The 22,341-nt window shown below is 48.5% G+C and overlaps 1 protein-coding gene across 2 annotated transcripts; it reads right to left on the minus strand.

Annotated features, from left to right (window-relative positions):
- Positions 1-508: 508 nt before the first annotated feature.
- Positions 509-20,653, minus strand: PFDN4 (prefoldin subunit 4). Of its 2 annotated transcripts, none has more exons than XM_033962511.1 (4): positions 20,437-20,653; positions 17,263-17,370; positions 8,001-8,141; positions 509-1,040 (listed from the first exon to the last, which is right to left on the minus strand). In XM_033962511.1, exons 1-4 carry the CDS (start codon positions 20,554-20,556, stop codon positions 909-911), a joined length of 501 nt encoding a protein of 166 aa, XP_033818402.1. In that variant the 5' UTR covers positions 20,557-20,653; the 3' UTR covers positions 509-908. The 2 variants fall into 2 exon arrangements, with proteins under 2 accessions (XP_033818402.1, XP_033818403.1); XM_033962512.1 differs by lacking the exon at positions 20,437-20,653 and adding an exon at positions 20,132-20,280.
- Positions 20,654-22,341: the final 1,688 nt, after the last annotated feature.

Raw genomic sequence — 22,341 nt, forward strand, 5'->3', positions numbered from 1 at the left:
CTGGCGTCCCGGCCTTACCTGGTGGTCTAGCAGGCTTTCAGGGCAGGAGCGATCTTCCTACACTCCTGCCCCGTGTAGATTGCCAATAGGAAATGGCTGTGGGGAGTTCCTGTCAGTCTCAAGAGACTACGGGAACTCACGGCAGCTATTTCCTATTGGCAATCTGCACGGGGCAGGAGCATAGGAAGATTGCTCCTGCCCCGAAAGCCCGCTAGACCACCAGGTAAGGCCGGGATGCCGAGGGGAAGGCAGGAGGGAGGCGGGGGTGGTTCAAAGCCGGACCAGAAGATATTCGCAGTATTTCACTATTCGCGGTCCGGCTCTGCCCCTATCCCCTGCGAATCCGGAGGGAGAAGTATATTTAATAATATGTTTATTTGAACTAGGCACTGTTTTTTTTATACTAACTGCAGAAACACTGCACATCGCAAACATTAGATTTAAAATATAAGTTAGACACTGGTCTATGCCAACTTTCAATGTTTCAGAGAAAAAAAAGAAATGCATATTGAGCTTTCAAGAAAACAGCTTTTAATTAAATCTTTGTCATCAAAATCATAAAGCCCACATTTTAATTTCATGTCATTTCAAAGTGCATTAGACTTTGAAGCATCCACAATGTAATAAGTTTATAAGCTTTTTGACCATTTTCTTACAATTTTTCAAACAATAAGCATACTGTACCACTCCCTAGAGCAATGATACTTTTGTAATAAATAACTGTTAAGGTGTATTAAAAAAAGAAAAAGAAACATGTTCACCTTAAAATAGGTACAGCACAGAACTCTTGAAATGAGTAAAACAGTGCATTTGTATTAACATTATTGTTTGATAGAGAGCTGTAACAATGGCTGTGTGTCAAGTATAATTAGCAAATAATGATTTTAAAAAATGTTTTAAAAATATATTTAGCTCTCGTCTGCTTCAAGATTAATGTTATTCCCAAACTTTGCATAAAGCTGGATTTTGAGATCTGATAACACTTGGCTGATAGATCCCACTCTGGACTCTAATGCTTCAACTTTTTCTCGTAAATTTTTCTAGAAGAAAGCAGAAAAAGATTCCAGTTTAGATAAGAGGATATATTTTGCCTAGAAAGACAGAAAATGCCTCCTAGTTAGATTTTGCTCACACTTATTCAATGGTAGCTCAAGGTGGTACATTGGTTTATTTCCCTGTCCCTGGGGTTCACAATCTAATTTTTATACCTGAAACAATGAAGGGTTAAGTGGCTTGTCCAAGATCACAAGGAGTGGTGGTGGGATTTGAGCCCGCCAGCCACCCCCCTCCCCCCAATGTTTAGCCCAGCACTCTAACCACCAGGCTACACCTCCCTCCCTTTTTATAAAGACACATAGGGAAATCCTCCAGAAGTTGGCATGCAGCTATGGAGTTAAGTGTGAAGTTACAGATGGCCATTCCACTTCCTTATTTTACATACTACTGTGGGATTACAAGTTTCCATCTCTCCAATTTTCACCATAAGACTGTAACAGTCTGTACTCGCTATGCCTAGCTGTGCTGTAAAGGTGCCTCAGCCTGCTTCAGCTCAGGTGTGTAGCTGAACCTTGAAGGATACTGCTCAGCTCCCAAATGCTGAAATTGTCAGGCTGCTAGCTGGCGCGAGACCAGGATGGACCTCCACTGAACAGCGCACATGGTCTCGAAAGGCTGGCAATGAAGAAACCAGACGCCATAGGGGCCTTTCCTCTTGCCAAGTCACTATAGGCTCTGCAGGTCTTGATCCCACCCCCCCCCTACTTCCTGATTTTGAGGGGCAGGTTTGAGACCGGCAGAGCTTATAGTAACTTGAGAAGAAGGAAGGAACCTGTGGCATCTGGCTTCTTTGTTGCCAGCCGGTTTAGCAGGACCAGGACCAAAGGCAGGGCTCATCCCAATCCAGATGCACCACCGACTCCTCACTCCTCCGTTCTGCTGGCGGTCAGTAAACAGCATGACCACCACAGCTGCCACAGGGAGAAATCAGCTGCCTGCCTCGCATTTTGAGCCTGCCCAGGACCCATGACTCTGTTCCTCACAGCCAGACCCCTGATAAGTTTAATTTTTGATTTTTCTTTAGTTAGATAAGTACTCAAGTGTAGACTCGAATATAAACTGAGACCCCCATTTTGGGGCCATTGTTTTGGCCCCAAAATCTCAATTTACATTTGAGTATATACGGTAAACTACTCTTTAAAGGTCGTTTCGAATAGAGCATCCTTTGCAGAATACTAGCTAAGTGCTGATCATCCCAGCGCCTAACTTTGGATGCCATTTACTGAATTCCTCCTATATGACTGCTCTGCTTTGTATTCTTTTTAGCAAGCTCAAATCGTGCACTCAACGTGGAACAATGATGACACTCAGGCATTTATCGACTCATGTGGAATTTATTTGGCCGCAGCCTTAACAGCACAATTACATCCAACTGTTATCAACTGAACATAATAATAAAGCATGAACGGTGATGACCTGTACACTGTAACTGCACTTCTGACAATGGCATAACACACAAGGTACATCACCAGGCAACATATAACCAACCGATGATCAGGCGCACAGCATATGCCTCTCTATCCCCGCACAATGTGGGGTGCCGTACAAGCAACCCCGGCTCACCAGACCCTTCCCGTTCAAGGAGGTGTCCCCTCATCAGCGGTACGTAGCTGTGAAGATCATGGCCTGGTCTCCCTGCCGTCCAAGCAAGGCGACGTGCCCCATGTCTCAACCACAGTAAAGATGTATGCCTTCTATCCATATGCTGTGCTTACCTGCCACTACCCGTGATAGCGAAACCTCGCTAATCGCGGGTTCCCCCCCAAGTGTCATGGCTGTGGCCCCGCACGTTCACATAGCCTCAATGACAACATCCTGTAGTGAACTGGTGAATATATCCAGCAATGTCGGAGCAGTGTACCCCATCCAGGCGGTACTGACGCAGACAGCTGTCCTAGTGCAGGCGGGCATAAATTTTGCCCAGTACTTATTGCGTTTCTTGCAAGTAATCTCCACGGCTGTGTGAGATCTAAGCAGGGTATATATGGGACTATAATAAGGTACTGTGGGGAAGCCTGTTGGCTCAGGATAAACAATCGATCTGTTGCGAGTTATCTCCACGGCTGTGTGAGAGCTTGCAGCTTTGCCTACTAACTGGGTATAAACTGTATAAGATGTGACCAGGTAAGGTAGCGTGGGGAAGCCTGCTGGCTGAGGACAAACAATCGGAGCACATAAGGTCGTGTGGGGAAGCCTGCTGCTGAGGATAAACAATAAGGTAGCGTGGGGAAGCCTGCAGGCTGAGGATAAAGAATCGGATCTACCTTTTATTGCCCAACTGTACAGTGGTCGCTGGGGTGGACGGATGAGCATATCCTGTTGAACTTCACCAGCCCAGTGTAATGATTAGAGTACTGATGAGCATCCAAAGCAATGATAAGCATATACAGCTGTACTTCCCCAAGCCACTGCACTGATAAGCATTCTGATGAAACATATGGAACTTCCGCAAGTAATGTACGAAATAGCATAATATACTGATAAGCACATAGTGATGAACTTCCCCAAACCAAGCATTCTGATGAACATATCCAACGTACTGATGAGCATATCCCCAGCAGTGTACTGAGGAACCTCCGCAGGCAATGTATCGAAGAGCATAATGGACTGTTGAACCCATACCCAAGGTGCCTTGTACTCATGTACCTATAACCCTGTACCTATAACCCTCATTATCCCGTCAACCCAATAATACAGGAATATGGGACCAGTAAATACTGGGACATAATGTCGCAAGCCATCAGGGACTTGAGGAAATGTAAACCCTAATTGTGAAGGTCATTCAGCATTTCTTGAAGTGTTGTAAACCCTAAGGTAAACTCCGTAATGTAAAACGTAAGTATGAAGGGCCTTCAGCATTCCATGCGGTCCTGTCGACACAAAATCGAGGCAGCATCCTTCCCGAACACTGATATATAAACGGAATGTAGATCCCTGGTTTTGCCCGAATAACCGAATGTAGATCACTGAGTTTGCTACCACTCTAAGGTGAGCAAGATCTTGAGCAGTGGTCTCAAACTTGTGGCCCGGGGGCCACATACGGCCCCTCAGGTACTATTTTGAGGCCCGCGGCATGTCCATCACACTCACAAAAGCAACAAAACAGCCTCTTGACCAAATGTCTCTGCAGCTACAAGTCACAACATTACCATCGAGGCTTAGCCAAAGGAAAGATCCATAAACTATGAAGTTTTACCTCATGCAAAAATGTCCCGAATGTAGACCCTGACAACCCAAGGCCTCTTCCCTCCGAATCGTACTGTACCGGCTGTGATATAACTCCATTCTGTATCGGTCTGTATCCTTAAATCCGGTGTAAACCCCGATAATAACCCTTATGTCGCTTCCCAATTAAAGACACGCGCTATGTGTTGAGCTGCTTACGTGGCGTTCGATCTCACCTCCCAGATGGTGACTCTCCTTCCGAGTAAGGGATTCTTCACGTTCTTATCTCCTTGATGCTTGTGAGTGATGTTAGCTGGTCGCCAGGCTAAGGTCTCTGGTAATAAGGTCGTCAGCAAGGTGGTCAGTAAATGAAAGCCTGGCCGTGTAGGTCATGAAGAGTGAGTGAGGCAAGAACACAATTAATACAAGAGGTGCGCCCACATCATCCCCCGTATAAGGGTCTGGTATGGTCAAGGAGAAACTTCAAGGATGAGGACTCAAGGCCTACATCTTCCGTCCCGTTCAGCACTGACAACTTGCTAAGGAGGCAATCATACTCAAGTAATAAGGTCGAAGCAAGATGGGAAATGATGATATCTTGGCCGTGTCGCTGATAAAGAGAGTAAGAGAGGAACGAAAACAGTTAATACATGAAGTATGCATGAAGTGAGGTCAACACATCCCTTGTCCGTAGCATCTCCCCGTCATAAGGGCCCTGCCATGGTAAAGGAGAAACCTAGAGGAAGCCTAATATGAGGGCTGGAAGCTGTAAGGTCTACGTCTTACTCCTGCTCACTGGCTAAGGAGGAAATCATACATGAATGGAGGAGAAAATTGATACCATGGATACGAAGAGTCTTGTTGAAGAGAGATTGATAATACGACTCCTGAAGCGAGCGTGGTTACCCCACATGTGATATCATCCTTTCCTCTGCTAACCAGGGGGTCTGGTTGGACTAGGGGCCATGTGTTACTTGTTTCAGAAGGAGGTTGAGCCCTAGACTGTTCAAAGAGCGACAGTGCCTCCTGTATACCTCATGCTAGTGTAACGTGGTCCCCGCTCGCCCACTAGCAGAGGGCATGGTCTCCCCGTGAGAGGTGAGGGCATATTATGTGATGAGAGAGCGTCCCGTAGTGTAGCGGTAGCAATCTCAGGTGCTGGAAGTGGGTGTGTCGGTGTGGGAGCAGCTTGTGGTGGCTCACCTGGGACGAACGTCGACCGCCCTTCTAGGAGTTGTAGGTGCATTGGTTGAAACCTGTGTTGCTCTATATGCCTCTGGAACTCAGCCAATAAGTCGGCCAGTTCTTGTTGAGGCTGTGCGGCCATAGAAACCGGTGCCGCTGTTGAGGCCGTAGAAGCTGCCGTAGAAGCCACCGCTGTTGTTATGGCGCGTGTGGTCCTCGTCTTTCTTTGACACTTAGCCGTGGGCTTTTTCTGCACTGCTGGTTTTGATCGTGGCTTACGTTGAGCAGGCATGGCTATAATAAGTACTACAAGAATAAAGACTGGCAGTACTGGCATACGTGGATTGGAACCCGAGACAGGCCCTAGTATTAGTAAGCCCACCCTCTGGGATCACGCATAAAATGCAATATAGGACTCAAGCCATCAGAAACTCCAGCTGGAGAAAGAGTGGATTGCTGCTAAGTTGTAGGTATCGCATATGATGGGATCTGAAGAGCATCTAATGGCAGCTAATAGCAGATAATAGACTTTGAATAGCATATGATACATTACATTACATTACAGGCTTATATTCCGCCTGTACCTTTCAGTTCTAAGCGGATTACATCAGAAAGATAACTGGACATTTCCAGGAAGAGAAATACAATTGAAGAAGTTGGACCAGTAAAAGGAATACAATTAAAGGCGTAAGGTCTAAAGCAATAGCATATAAGAGCCTTAAATAGCATAGAATAGCCTTAAATAGCATATCATTGCCTGATAGCATATCATTGCCTGATAGCATATCATTTAAGTAAATTGCATATAATAGCATAGCATTTAAGTAAATAGCATATGAGCCTTTAAATAGCAAATAATAGCATTAAATAGCATATAATAGCCATAAATAGCATAGAATAGCCTTAAACAGCATATCATTGCCTAATAGCATAGAAATCAATAGCATTTAAATGGTATCTACTAGGAAGGAAGCTCACCAGCATGAAAATTTCCACCCAAGGAGAACTCCACAGCCAGGCTCAAGCAGAGAGGGGCCACGTGGGGGGTCAGCTCTTTCTCTGTTGGCCTCAGCAGAGCCATAGGAGCTCCACGCTGGATTCACAGGGAGGACCAGGGCCCTCCACAGCCCCCCAAGTGGCCACAGTCCCGCCGGGCCATGTGGGGGAGGGATGGTAACCTCCCCGAGCGAGCAGCGGCCCCCCCAACGAGTGGAACGAGGGTCCAGGGCTGGCCTCCAGACACAACCTCCACTGTTCTTTCCCCTCTCGACCTGCAGAGGCAGGCGGCAGGGCAAACTGCAAGAAGTGGAGCGGAAGCGAAGGCACGCCGCGACTAGGATGGCGGACAAACAGCTGGGGCGTGGCGGGCCGCCCCCCCCCCCGGATGGCCACACGGGTGCACACCCGCAGCCCCCCTGGCGACCACAAAACCGGGTGCGGTGGAAAACCACCCCCCGTCCGCCGGCCATGAGGCAGCAGCACCCGATCCCCAGCGACAGCCCAAGCCCCTCCCACAGAAGAACCAGCAGCGCCGGAGAGCCGAGCCACGCGGCCGCAGCTCCCGAACCCCCGCGGCAGCCAGAGGCCCAGACAGACCCCGCAGTCCGGCCACATGAGCGGACACACAAAGCCGGCAGCAGCGGACGAGGATTCCAGCTCCTCAAGTGGCCGCGCGCGGTGCGGCCCAAACCAGGCCGCCGCTACCAACATCAATGGCTGCGTTCCCCCCCCCCCCCCCCGGCAGCGGGCCGTGGCATGGACTGCATGCGCAAGGCGATCCGGGCCGGCGACTCCCCCCCTTTGCCGTGGTCCACATTGGGGCCAGTGGCTCTCGGCAAAGACTGCCCCCGACCGGCGCTCCAGGCTGGCAACGTCCCCTGGCCGCATGTAGAGCGGCCCAACCCCCTCTCCGCCTGGACTCACCTCCGGCAGCTGCATGAGCGTCCCTGTGGGGAAACCGACACTGGTCCCAGACACTCCGGTGTGCAGCCGTCGGAGAGAGGACAAAGGAGAGAAAAGTTTACCGCTGGAGCAGGAGGCGCTGGCACATGTAAGGGAAAAGACCGCAGTCAAGGGGTGGGAGGAAGGGAAGCCACATCTCTCTCGGGATCGCCGTACGAAAGGGCGACCTCCCTTCCGCTCACCCCTATCCCCTAACCCCCCCCCCCCGCTTCCTCCGTTGATTGGCCCCTCCCTTCTCCCTCCCCCCTCCCATCCTATCGCTCCGGCTTCTGCCGATTTGGCCGCGCTCCTCCCTAGACGGGATCGGAGCTTGTTCTATTTGTTAACAGATACAGATTATATTGAACACGCAGGAAGATCTAATAAGAGAGATTTATTATCTCCGTTCTTTAAGTCGCACTTTGGACATTTGTTTATTTATTTATTTATTGAGGACTATTATACCGCCTTTAACTACAATTGTAGAGCAAAGCTGTTTATAATGGAGATAGTGCATGCAAATCTCTCTCATGAATACCCTGAAAACCTGATTGGCTGGGTGTTCTCTTGAGGACTGGATCGCGAACCACTGCTCTAGGGACTGAAGATTACATCATTCTGCAATGAGCTTGAAATGGAAAACGGCTGCATACCTTTGCAGCCTCCAACATCTCCAGTGTCTCTGTCTGGGAATGGCAAATAAAAACGTCTCCAATCTGATAGGGTATTTTGGGAGCGTCGTCATCTAGCATCATGATGTCATCGCATGCATCTTCCAGATTTTGAAGCTGTTTCTGTAAAATGACAAAGCAGTGACATGTATTAACCCCTGGCCAGAGACACTAAAAGGTGAGAACAGTTTGACCTGCATTTTTTTTCACACAACATTATGCTTAAGAAAAGAAAACACCCAATGATTTTTAGCTTAATAGTCAAGACAGTTTCATTTTTCTCAGCATGCACCAGAAATCCTGAACAATTGATGCACTTCATGTTATTTAGGTCAGTCAGGCAGTGAACGACTCTTGAAAAGGCTGATTTATGAAATAACACATAATGGAAATCTTTAGCACTAGAGAACTGTATATGCAAAGATGTATCAGGCTTTTGCAGCACGTCTGAGATGAACTCCTAATAATATCTTTCATCATTTTTGGAATGTTTTTGCTTATTTCCTACACACTCTTTAAAGCTTAAGTTTGCTTGAACATTTGTATTTTGAAACACTGATGCCCACAAATATTGTCCACATAAAACTTCCTGAAAATCCAGGCTCAGCATGTCTGGTATTTAACAAATGGAGGAAAGAGTGGCTGGCATTGTGCAGTACAATTTGAAGTATGAAACACCACCAGACAATATGTTATCTTATTGGTCTTATATTATTTTATATTATATTGTTTTATTGGTCTTATATACCGCCAAATCCTCACTGAGGAGAGTTCAAGGTGGGTTACAATCTGTGGTAATTGTTATTACATAAGAAGTTACAATCAATAGTAACTGTTATTACGTAAAACTATGGAGGAGGGAGTGGCCTACTGGTTAGAGCTACAGCCTCAGCACTCTGAGGTTGTGGGTTCAAATCCCATGCTGCTCCTTGTGACCTCCATTGTCCCAGGTACGTTAAGATAGATTGTGAGTCCACTGGGACAGAAAATGCTTGAGTACCTGATTGTAAACCGCTTAGATAACTTTGATAGGTGAAATATAAATGAAATAAACAAACAAACAAATACAGTGTAAAGTAATGGTAGTCTCAGGGTTTAAATATAGCTTATAGACCTATCATGCCAAATCATTATGCCACAAGATGTTCACCTCCTGCCAGCTTTGGGAAAGCCTTTTCTGTTGCGTCATGAGTGAGAGATGAACTCCAAGGATTGGGACTACTTATGTACAACCCTGGACCAAAACAGGCTCACTATGACTACCAGAAACTCCAGTTTTTCTTTATTGCACCTAAACTACAGAACAACCTCCGCCCCCTCTATATCTGCTTACCGTAACAGGTGTTATCCAGGGACAGCAGGCATATATTCTCACATGTGGGTGACGTCATCTACGGAGCCCCGATGCGGAAGCATTTTCAAGCAAACTTGATTGAAGATTTTAAGTTTGCTCTGCTGCTCCACGCATGCGTGCCTTCCTGCTCCACTAGGGGGTGCATCCCCTCGTGGTCTCCAGTTCACTTAACTAGCCAAGAAGCCAACCTTGGGGAGGTGGGCGGGTTGTGAGAATATATGCCTGCTGTCCCTGGATAACACCTGTTACGGTAAGTAACTGTGCTTTATCCCAGGACAAGCAGGCATGATATTCTCACATGTGGGTGACCTCCAAGCTTACTGAAGAGGGATGGAGGGAAGTTGGCAATTTAAGCAAATAGATTTCGCAATACCGATTGGCCGAACCGGCCATCGCTTCTGGACAGGGAGTCCAGACAGTAGTGGGAGGTGAAGGTATGAACCGAGGACCACGTGGCAGCCTTGCAGATTTCCTCGATAGGTGTGGACCTGAGGAACGCTACGGAGGCTGCCATCGCTCGGACTTTGTGTCCCGTTACTCGACCATGCAGCGCGAGACCAGCCTGAGCGTAGCAAAAGGAGATGCAATCGGCCAACCAGTTGGACAAGGTGCGTTTGGAGACTGGGTGGCCTAACCGGTTTGGGTCGAAGGAAAGAAACAGTTGTGGGACTTTCCGGTGTGGCTGAGTGCGTTGGAGGTAAAAGGCCAACGCTCTTTTGCAGTCAAGAGTGTGGAGCGCCACTTCTCCGGGGTGAGAGTGGGGCTTGGGAAAAAACACGGGTAGGACGATGGACTGATTGAGATGGAAATCAGACACTACTTTAGGTAGGAACTTTGGATGGGTGCGGAGTACCACCTTGTCGTGATGGAATACCGTGAAGGGTGGATCCGCTACCAGCGCTTGTAGCTCACTAATCCGCCATGCGGACGTGAGCGCGAGTAAGAAAATTACCTTCCAAGTGAGGAATTTTGGATGGCATTTGTCTAGTGGCTCAAATGGGGGTTTCATTAGTTGAGCCAGAACCACGTTAAGGTCCCAAACCACCGGGGGAGGTTTGAGAGGGGGGTGGACATTCAGCAGACCCTTCATGAAGCGAGTGACTAAGGGATGGAGCGAGAGGGCTTTCCCTTCCAGGGACTGATGAAAGGCCACAATCGCACTGAGGTGTACTCGAATGGAGTTGGTCTTTAGGCCGGAGTGAGATAGTTGAAGTAGATAGTCAAGGACCAGGGGGACGGGGGCCGACACCGGGTCCTGGCTGTGGGAGGAGCACCAGGTTGAGAATCTGGTCCACTTTTGGGAGTAGCAGGTTCTCGTCGAGGTTTTTCTAGAGGCCTCCAATATCTCCTTGACTGATTGAGACACGGGGAGAGCAGTCAGGGGGAGAGAAACCAAGCATTCAGATGAAGAGATTGAAGATTGGGATGTAACAGTGAACCCTGACCCTGTGACAGTAGAGAGGGAAACAGAGGCAGAGGCAGTGGATCTCTGACACTGAGTTGAAGTAGAAGAGAAAACCAAGGCTGGCGAGGCCAGCGAGGGGCAATCAGGATCAGGGTGGCTTGTACTGTTTTCAGGTGGACAAGCGTCCGCAGTATTAGAGGAAACGGCGGGAACGCGTACAGGAACCTTCCCTCCCAGTCGAGGAGGAAGGCGTCGGCCTCGAGTCGGTCCGGGGAGTATATCCGGGAGCAGAAGAGAGGCAGCTTGTGGTTGTGAGGGGACGCGAACAGGTCTATTTGAGGTGTCCCCCACTGTTCGAACACCCCTCGTAGGGTCTGAGAGTGTAGTGACCACTCGTGTGGCTGGAGGAGGCGGCTGAGTCTGTCCACCAGGCAGTTTTGTTCTCCTTGTATGTACACCGCTCGGAGGAAGGTGTTGTTGGAGATTGCCCATTTCCAGAGGCGCAGGGCTTCCCGACAGAGGGGCCAAGACCCTGTCCCCCCTTGTTTGTTTACGTAGTACATCGCTACCTGGTTGTCGGTTCGGATGAGAACCACTCGGTCGTGGAGCAGATGTTGGAAGGTTACAGCTGCGAGATAGATGGCCCGAAGTTCTAGCACGTTGATGTGGCAGCGACGGTCTTGTGCTGACCACATTCCTTGGGTGCGTAGGCCGTCCAGATGGGCTCCCCAAGCGTACTCCAACGAGTCCGTGGTGAGTACCTTGCTGTGGGGTGGGGTGAGGAAGAGCAAACCTTTGGAAAGATTTGAAGAGTCGCCCCACCAGCGGAGCGATCGTTGCAATGAAGGAGTCACTGTCACGGAGCGGTCGATCGGGTCCCGGTCTTGACGCCATTGAGACGCCAGGGTCCATTGAGGGATTCTCAGATGGAGGCGGGCGAAGGGTGTGACATGGACGGTGGAGGCCATGTGGCCCAGGAGGGTCATCATCTGTCGAGCTGATACCGAGGTCAGCAGGGAGATCCTTCGGCTCAGACTTACTAACGCCTCCCGGCGCGGAGGGGGGAGGAAGGAACGGAGGCGAACCGTGTCCAGCGTGGCCCCGATGAATTGTAGGGACTGCGAGGGGCGTAGTTGAGATTTTGGGAAGTTTATCTCGAACCCCAGACTTTGTAGGTAGGTAATAGTCTGTTGGGTCGCTGAGATAGCCCCTTCCCTGGACGGGGCTTTGATTAGCCAGTCGTCCAGGTAGGGGAATACCTGGAGGCCCTGGGAACGTAAGGTTGCTGCTACCACCACGAGGCACTTGGTGAAGACCCGAGGTGATGATGCTAGTCCGAAGGGGAGAACTCGGTATTGTAGGTGCCAGTCCCCTACCTGGAAACGCAAGAACTTGCGGTGAGCGGGGTGCACTGGGACATGCGTGTACGCCTCCTTGAGATCGAGGGAGCAGAGCCAGTCGCCCTCGTCGATCAGGGGGTAGAGTGTCGGTAGTGAGAGCATCCAAAACTTTTCCCGTACCAGGAATTTGTTGAGGCGTCTCAAGTCTAGTATTGGGCGTAGGTCTCCCGTTTTTTTCGGTACCAGGAAGTAACGGGAGTAGAAGCCCTTCCCCCGTTGGTCGGGGGGAACCTTCTCCACTGCTCTCAGGCGAAGCAGGTCTCGAGCTTCGGAGAGGAGTAGGGATAGCTGAGTCCGGTTGGGAGGGCAATTCCTTGGGGGGTTGTCCGGGGGAATGGCCCGAAAGTTGAGAGAGTACCCTGATGAGATCACGCCAAGGACCCATGCGTCCGACGTGACTTGTTCCCAGTGAGGGTAAAAGGCTTTGAGTCGACCCCCGATGGGAAGGAGGCCTGGGACTATGGCGGAGGGGGCCCGCCCCCTTCCGCATGCCCCGTCAAAAGGACGGGGATGGTTTGGTGGTCGCAGGCGGTTGGGACTTGGGCATGGTCCTGTGGTGGGCTTGCGGACGCCTGGGTGGGGGCCGCGAGAAAGCAGGGGTGGACTTTTGTGGGTAGCGGCGCGGAGGGGCCCTATACGGCCTGGCCGCTGGCGGTTTGGGCTTTTGCCGGACAAGGGAGGCAAACGAGCGTTCGTGTTCGGAGAGGCGTTTTGTAGCCGCCTCGATAGTGTCATCGAACAATTCCTTTCCCACGCAGGGGAGGTTAGCCAACCGGTCCTGTAAGTTGGGGTCCATGTCGACCAGGCGCAGCCAAGCTAGTCGGCGCATGGCGATAGCGAAGGCTGCTTCTCTGTAGGAGAGTTCGAAGCCATCGTAGGCCGCGTGGAATAGATGAAGGCGCAGGTTGGAGAGGGACTCTAAAAGCAGGCCGAACGTTCCTTGCCGGGAGGCCGGTAGGTCAGTCTCAAAGGCTCTCAGTAGTCCAATGAGGTGTTTGAGGTAGGATGTGAAGGTGAAAGTGTAGCTTTGCACCCTAGAGGCCATCATTGCGTTTTGGTATAGTCTCCTGCCGAACTTGTCCAGGGTTCGGCCTTCTCGGCTTGGGGGGACCGCTGCTGAGACCCGGGACGGGTGAGCCTTTTTCAAGGAGGATTCTACTAGCAGCGATTGGTGGGAGAGCTGTGGTTGCTCGAATCCCGGGTAAGGTACTGTGCGGTACTTGGCCTCCATTTTGGAGTGTACGGCCGTGACCATGTAGGGGGTCTCTGGGTTCCTGAAGAAGGCCTGTTGGAGTACCGGGTTAGGTGGTAAGCGGAGGGACTCTCTGGGCAGTGATGGCATATCCAGCTCCGCCAGGTATTCCTTAGAGTATCTGGAGTCGGACTGGAGGTCTAAGTCCAATGCGTGGCCCATGTCTTGGACGAAGCGAGTGAAGGATGGACGGGATGTCCCCGGGGCCCCGTGCGGGGTCGGGGAACGAGACCTTCGTCGGGTGGAGAAGGATAGGGAGGCTTCCCTCGAGTATCGAGGTTCATGTTCCGATCCCTGCTCCGAGACTGGGGAAGCACTGTGAGAGTGTTCCGGGGTTGTCGATCTTCGGCGTCTCGAGGGGCCCCTCGGAGACGATGCCGGAGTTAGGGGTACCGATCGATATCGGATCGGTGACCTCGATCCGGATTCCCTCGGAGAATACGTCCGAGGGGGAGTTCGGAGGATGCGCGGGTTGGAGAGTGATAACTCAGCCACCCTTAGTGGTCCCGTACGAGGTGTGGGAGAACGGCCTCGTAGAGTTGGTGAACCTCGGGCCTTCTTGGAGGTACGGCGGTTCGAGGTTTCTGTCGTTTTAGCCCGACGTTTTGCCCCTCGGCGGTCTGCGGAGGGGGAACGTCTCGGGCGCCTCGGCGAGGAGTCGGAGGAGGATGGGATGCGGCGAGGATTGCGCACCTTTCCTCGAGGTTGATCGGTGCGAGGCTCAGGCTGGTCTGGCACGTTCGAGGTCGAGGCCGATTGAAACTGGGCCATTGCAGTGGACAGCTCCGACGTGATCATCGCTCGGAGTAGGTCCTGGAAGACGGGCACGGACAGCATCGAAGGCATGTCCCCTGCCTCGGTGCACTCCACCTGGGGCGACCTCGTATCAGAGTATTCCCGTGTGGTGGAGGCACGGCCCGAAGGCTTGGAGGGCTTAGTCGCTGTGAGCATGGGGCTTCCGCCATGCGTCGACGTTGTCCCCGAGGTTGGCTTCTTCGCTGTTACAGAACCTGAAGAGGGAAGAGGGGACTTACCCGGGGCCGAGGCTTTCTGTTGTCCCGAGGACTTCGGGGTCGAGTCTCGAGGCGATGCCGAGGTATCAGGGGCCGAGGTCAAGGCCGGGGCCGACCTCGAGGCCGAGGTGGAGGGTTGGTCCGGAGTGAAGAGGTCCGCCATGCGGGCTTTTCTTCGGCGGAGGGCCCTGTTTTGGAAATTAGCGCACTGGGGGCAGGAGTCGGTTGGATGAGCTGCCCCCAGACAGAGGATGCACCGGCGATGCGGATCTGTGAGAGAAAGAAGCCGCTCGCACCGGGTGCACTTTTTAAAGCCGGTTAAAGGCCGGGACATTAAATCGAAAGTGGCCGCGACTCGATTAGCCACGCGGCCACGGGGACCCGGAAGCCTCCGGGTCGTCGAAAACGAAGCAGGAATCAAGTAAAGTTGTAAGGAATTCGCGCACAGCGACTTAATCGAGAAAAAACAAGAAAAAATCGCGGTGCTAGAAGGCAGTTGGGGCAGAGCCTGAGAAACACGGCTTCTAGGCTCGCGGAAAATTTTGAACTGGAGACCACGAGGGGATGCACCCCCTAGTGGAGCAGGAAGGCACGCATGCGTGGAGCAGCAGAGCAAACTTAAAATCTTCAATCAAGTTTGCTTGAAAATGCTTCCGCATCGGGGCTCCGTAGATGACGTCACCCACATGTGAGAATGTCATGCCTGCTTGTCCTGGGATAACTCCAGTTTTTCTTTATTGCACCTAAACTACAGAACAACCTCCGCCCCCTCTATATCTGCTCAGAGTCTACATTCCCCAAATTTAAGACTTTGCTAACCCCCCCCCCAAAAAAAAACAACAAAAAAAACACCTCTCTCTTCAGTAAAGCCTTCAATTTAACATGTGTTTTGTTTCTTTTTCCCAGTTTATTACCTGATGGAGGCTAGGAGGAACACATATTCTGATTTTAATTTGTCTGTTTGTATAAATGTGTATTCTTTCCTGCCATTTTATTGGAGTTCCTTTCTCTGTTTTAAAGTTTGTGATTGGTACACTGCATTGATCCATCTTCTAGACAATAACGATATATCAAGAATGAATAAACCACAAGCCAAACAGATGTTATGCACCACTCCATGTGAACAGATGATCTGAGAGCTGGCCATAAGTACGCTCATTCGTAAGTCAAAAGATGACTAAAATCGCATGCACTTGTAGTCTGGTATAGGTATGAATTACTTTCATGTTCAATTACAACATGGATTACTTTTAGTCAAATACAACATGAAGGTAATTCATACCTATATCAGACTACAAGTGCATGTGATTTTAGTCATCTTTTGACTTACGAATGAGCGTACTTATGGCCAGCTCTCAGATCATCTGTTCACATGGAGTGGTGCATAACATCTGTTTGGGGATCTATATTTGAATTACTGTTTTATTTCTATTAATGCATATGGTTGTTTACCACAGTGCGATTGAAAAGTGGTGAATACATTTAACGAAATAAAGTGTCCACAGTGTCTAAATGTTGGAAGGCAAGAGTGGGAGAAGGAGGAGATTTGAAAATATTAATCAATTCTGCAACTAGAAGATGAGTTTTATCATGCTACGCATATTCACTGTACTTTTGTATATGTGCTCACTGAAAATATTCTGATGAGTTATCACTGACAAATGAGGGGGGAAAAAACTCTAGTGCTTGTTTGGAAGTCTATGCTAAGGTCAGATTTCAAACTGGCTAATTAAGATGAAGTAAAACAAGACTGAATGATATGTTTTGCACTTGGACTATGAACTAAATAAGGGTGCCCGGCTGTAGCTGAAAGCATATATCTTGCACTACCATAGCATCTCCACACTGGCGTTACAGGAAATAGGAAGAATTTTTTTTTAATGTTCTTTTGTTTCATTTCACGACCCTTTGACTTAAATCTTGATCCTTCCCCAGGATCCAAATGGTGTTTAGCCATTCCTACTGCACTAGTGTAATATTCTATACTAGTCTTTAAGCTCGTTACATTAACGGGTGCTAGAATAGATGTGTGTGTCTGTCTTTTTTTATTTCTTTCTCTCTCTTTCTCCTTGGCCGCTGTTTGTCTTTTTTTCTTTGTTTCTCTCTCCTTGGACGCTGTCTGTCTCTCTGGCCCCCTGTCTGTCTGACATTCCCTTTTCCCTCTCCCCCTGGCCCCCTGTTGTGCTATGCCTGACTGCTCCATGGCCCCCTTCTGTTTCCCCCCACACACAAACATCCAGAGCAAAGCATGATTGCTTTCTGGCCCCCAGCACACCCCTCCCCTCAAAGCAGCCCCCTTTCCCTCTCGCCCTGGCCCCCTGCCTGCCTGTATTACTCCCTCTTCTGGCCCACCGGCACGAACCGCCGCTGCTGCTGCTCTTCAAAGCAGCCTGCTGAGGATCACTGGCCAGCTGTAGTGAACCTCGCAGGCCACTCTCCACCTCGGTAGCACATTCCCTCCGACACACAGGAAAAGGGGGTCATGTGAACTCACTGAGCGCTCTATTACTCTGATAAAACAGATGTTCCCATCTACAGCACAAGATCATCATCATCGGTGCCAGAAGGTTCACACATCACTGAGATCCAAACTCAACCTTCTGGCTTAGGGGGGTATTCAACTTAACACACATTAAGAGAATTAGCATGCACTAAATGCTAAAACCCCATAGGTATGGAATGGGCTTTTATCATCATTTATTGTGCGCTAAGGCCATAACACCACTTGATGAATTCCCCCCACCAAAGGAACAAATCACCTTAACACTGCTCTGAAAAATCAACCTGTTCATTATAAAAGCATAAATCCTACCAGGTTACCTTTTTGTCTTCTATTTCTTCCCTTAGTTCCGTTATTCTGCTTGTGTTCCTAGCAAACTTATTAATCTTCTGCTGATCTTCAAAAGTAACATTGACATCTTCTGCTGCCTGGATAAAAAAGAAAAGCACACCGAAACTCAATCATATGGGGAAACGGTAAATGGTAACCACACAGTTTACAGATTCGATATTCCCTTTCTGGAAGAATTATCGATTTGCAATTCTTTCCATTACTTAAACTTCAGATAATCCACAGCATACACGTATACACACAGTTCGACTTTACAAGAGAGTTTGCCAGTTCTACCTCATCACTCATCTTCACACTAAGAAATCACACAGAGAATAGTTAAAGCTGAACTCGCAAGCCATCATAATGGGATAGGCTGATGATGTCATAATCTGTCCTTCTGTGCTGGTTTTCAAAGATTAAAAGTTATATCTGCTAAGCCACTGTTTTATAAAGGGACCTAAATTATGGAACTCTCTACCATTATCTTTAAGATCATTGAATTTTTTGGGAAAAATTTAAACCTGATCTTAAAACATTTAAAGCTCATGCTTTTTGGCAATGTACTTTTATTAAGTCTTGCTGGTCTGCCATCCTATCATATTTGGATTCATTATGGGATTATACTGTAGTGGGATCTCCAAGGGGTGTACTTTTTGGAAAGGCAGCTGTTTGTTGGGTATATGGTCAAGGGAGATGTCTTATTTCAGAAAGCTTGTATGGTGGGTCATAAATGTATTATGCAATATTGGTTGCAGAAAGAACCTCCTAATTTTTGGCATTAGAGGAACCAATTGCATCGTGTACTTTTATTTGAGGTTTGGGAGGTTCGTCGATCTCCTAGAAGAATGAAGGGACACCATTCTGAAACAGGGCAAGTTCAACACACTGATTTCTAAGCCCCTGTGAAAGAAGGCTGAATCATTCCCTCTCTCCCTTTACCTGTCACAAATTAACCCTTATCTTAATTAAGCAGTCCTTATTTGGAAAGGACATCAGCTGACAGGCATTGAGTACCTGCCTAAATGCATGTGACTGTATCCACCAATCAATAGACATGTAATCGAGGCAGTTACTATGATGTCATTAGCATAGAAGCATAATAAAAGGAGCTCAGAGCTTTCCACAGCAACGCCTCTGACTCAGCCTGCATGTGTGCGTTTGCTGTGTCCCATCCCTACAGAAGAATTTGTCTCTTTTTGAAAACTTGGGACCCCTATATTCAAAAACTTTCACCTAGACCACGAAGTTTGATTCTTAATGAATTACACTGAAGCTTTTGTTGTTTTAATGGTTTCCCAAAACCTGGTTGTTTAAGTCACCTTCCATCCTGGGGGGGGGGCAGGGGGGAAGGGGATTGGGGAGGGGTAAAAGGGAAAGGGGGGGTGAAAGAGGGGAATAGGATTTGTCTTATAAAATATTTGGACGAATGATAGTATTAATGGAATATATGGATTTGAATTTTCAAAATTGGTGTAATTATTTGTAATGAATAATGTATAATTGTTGTACTTTGTTCCTTCAATAAAAAATGTTTAACAGTAAAGCTAATTTTAAAATTGGGGTCCATAAAATAGTAGGGTATAATAGACTTAGCAGCATTGGAGGACTACGGCAGAACACAAAATTATCAAATTGCATTTACCTTGCCCCTCTTTCATATTAAAAAAAATTGTAATTCAATTTTAACTTTGAATTCTTGTATATGTGATTTATCTTAATTTGCTCATTATATGCCTATCAGAACCTCATACTGTAGGAAATGACAGAAGACTGAAGCAAAAGTTAATCCCGGCGATTTGTTGGTCTGACATCTAAGATTCTCCATTTTGCCCTGTTGCATGCAGAAGATAATAGTTCTGCTTGCAAGCTCAGCAGAGTGAGATCCTGCCACTCAGGCTGAGTATGTCCAGTTTCAGAAGGGAGATATAAGGCCAGTAGTGGATTTCCAATCAACCCATCCCAGCACATTATGGGAACTTTAGTACTGATATCAGTGGGTGAAATCAGGGACTGCAATTGGCATAGTGCACCAGAGAAAGAAAATCTCACTCTAGAAACTTTAACAACTTGACAGCTATGGCTTGACCCAAGTGAGGCAGAACTCAAAGGGTTCCTTTTATCAAGGCATGCTAGCGGTTTAACGTGCGTAATAGCGCGCACTAAACCGAGGGACACGCTAGCCGCTACCGCCTCCTCTTGAGCAGGCAGTAGTTTTTGGCTAGCGCAGGGATTAATGCGCGATGAAAAGTCATGCGCGTTAACCCTGCTAGCGCGGCTTGATAAAAGGAGCCCAAAGAGTAGTGGCTAAAATCAGGGCACTATTACTACTTCTTTCTATAGTGTACATTCAACACATATAAAAGACAGTCCCTGCTTGCTAGAGCTTACAATCTATTCAAGATAAACAGGAAGCAAAGTGAAGAGGGACTTATCTATTGTGAAAATAATTAAAACAAGCATGAGTACTGAACAAGGGGTTAAGAATTAAATACCTTTATAGCAGGGATCTCAAAGTCCCTCCTACAGGGCCGCAATCCAGTAGGGTTTTCAGGATTTCCCCAATGAATATACATTGAAAGCAGTGCATGCACATAGATCTCATGCATATTCATTGGGGAAATCCTGAAAACCCGACTGGATTGCGGCCCTTGAGGAGGGACTTTGACACCCCTGCTTTATAGGTTGCTCTTGTCTCATGCAGATGGGTGTTGGGGGGGTGTTAGTACCTATCGCTGTCACCATCACCTGCACTCCTCCCAGAAATGCCAAGGTACCCAGTCACAAGCGGGAGATTTGGAGCCAGTCCTGTATTTCTGACGAACCCCCCCCCCCCTTAAGGTGCATTATGGGACTTACACTGATCTCAATATGCGGCATCAGGCACTACAAATCCCATAGTGCTTTGGGAAGCACGTTCAAAAGTAGGGCTTGGACCTAGGTAACCTGGCATCTCCCCTCCAGTCACCGGAAGAGGGATCCGGTCCTGATTTTCCCACTGTCATTCAACAGAAGGCCCCTAGTACGACAGTGGGGCAACTTCGAGTGGGCCCGACAGACTCCCCAGGCCGGTATAATGTCTGAGAGCGAGGGAAGGCCTCCGGTCGCCCCTCCCGTCTCCCATCCCAGCCGGAAGAAAAGAAACAGCCGCCACCCGCACTCACCGCCTTCTTCATGGTGGCCGCCATTGTGGGACTGAGCCACTGGCCGCCGCGGCGCGGGGAGGCATGGCCGCAGCACACGATCCTGGGGTAGGAGCGCGGTAAGGGCAGCGCCTTCCTCATAGCAGAGTGGCTTTTGGCGAGAGAGCGGGGCTACTCGCCCTGTTCTTATGGGCGGCAGGAGGGCGGGGGATGTGAGACGACAACGAGCCGTCCGCCCCTAAACGGGAACCGAAAATGGTTCGTCCCAGTTAAAGGGCGCGCGGACAATACTTCGCCGACTTTAAAAAGCCTTAAAGGGCGGGAGGTAAGCCCGAGGCTCAGTGCCCCTAGAGGGCAGCCGACTCCTTTTAAATGAGTTGAACTTGAGGGGGCCGAATACGCTCCTGCAAAAGGTGCTACGAAAGAAAGGTTAATAGATTAAAACACCAACAACAATTGATTTATTAAGTGATACTACTACTACTATTAATTATTTCTATAGCTGCTATACAGAGTCACAAAGAAGAAGAAGAGAGTCCCTGCTCGAAAGAGCTTACAATCTAGAAGACAAACAGTTAAGGGGCTCTTTTACATGTCAATTACATGTCTATTGATTGGTGGATACAGTCACATGCATTTAGGCAGGTACTCAATGCCTGTCAGCTGATGTCTAGCAGGGAGGAAGGAAATACTCCACAGAATAGCACTAGGTAGTTCTTCAATGAAAGCTCTCACAAAGTATTCAAAGGTATTGGGGAAGGGAAGGCCTGCCATTTTGAAGAGGCGGGCCAGCTGGCCAGAGGGAGTAGGCATCCCTCTGACCAGTTATCTGAAAATAAGAGGGGTCTTCGGAGGCACGGGGAGGGGTTTGCATGGCGGTGGGAGAGCTTGGGCAACTCTTCCTGCTGCCGAGGGGAGTTGGGGGGTGTCAGTTGGGCAGGAGAGATTGGGCATTCCTTCCACTGCAGGGGGTGTTAGTTGGGCAGGAGAGATTGGGCATCTTTCTCGCTGCTGTGTTTTATTGTTTGTTTATTTTGTACATGTTCACACAAATTTGGCTTTACTACTGTCTGCCATCCTCATTTGCATGAGTGTTTTTTTGAGAATGATTCGCTTTTTTTTTTTTTTTTTACAGTCGCTACTATAATGGCTGCCATAGCAGCCCATCGTTTTTTATATGTGGTTTTTTGAAAATCTAGCCCTTAATCCTCCATTAATCCTCATTTGCGCAGTAGGTAGCGCGTCAGTCTTATAATCTGAAGGTCGTGAGTTTGATCCTCACACGGGGCACTATGTTTATGGGCAGACTAGATGGGTCATTTGGCCTTTATCTGCCATCATGTTTCTATTGCCCCTGGTGCATTAGATAGTGTGAACCTACCAGGACAGATAGGGAAAAATGCTTGAGTACCTGAATGTAAACCACTCAGGCTAAGTGGTATATAAATACTAACGATAAATGAAATAGGCTGTCATGAGTATGCTTTCTGAAACAAATAGGCCTTACGATGTTTCCTAAGTTTCAGAGAGTCATTTTTGCACAAATCTAAAGAGAGCAAATTCCATAATTTTGGACCAATAACTTGGAAAGTGGATGAGCGATGTGTTATCGTAATACAGTGGCTGTGTTTTTATGTTTTACGCAGCCCAGCCCCATCCTACTAAAATGCTTTATTCACAAGCATATGCATAATATTAGGAAAGGTGTCTATGATTACTATTTCTGTACGAGTCCCGAGGAAGTAACAGGCTTTTAGCTACATGTATCTCAGATGATTTCTATGACTGAACAGGTGTGCTCATTTCTGTGACTCACTGAACTATTACAAAATACAAATCTATCTATGAGGAGCGGCGCTGACATGATCAAAGGCATAACAAGCATTTAGCCTGCAGGAAAGCAGGGTTACATGTCTACACTTAGGG

This window comes from Geotrypetes seraphini, chromosome 11, assembly GCF_902459505.1.
Source record: "Geotrypetes seraphini chromosome 11, aGeoSer1.1, whole genome shotgun sequence".
NCBI classification, from domain to species: Eukaryota; Metazoa; Chordata; class Amphibia; order Gymnophiona; family Dermophiidae; genus Geotrypetes; species Geotrypetes seraphini.

Bases quoted from the DNA above. Each gene is read 5' to 3' on its own strand.
- PFDN4 (XM_033962511.1), bottom strand. From the start codon at position 20,556: ATGAGGAAGGCGCTGCCCTTACCGCGCTCCTACCCCAGGATCGTGTGC. The intron at 8,142-17,262 runs GTAACCTGGTAG...GTCATTTTACAG, and splicing joins AAGAAATAGAAGACAAAAAG to AAACAGCTTCAAAATCTGGA. The intron at 1,041-8,000 runs GTATGCAGCCGT...GCTTTCTTCTAG, and splicing joins AGATGTTGGAGGCTGCAAAG to AAAAATTTACGAGAAAAAGT.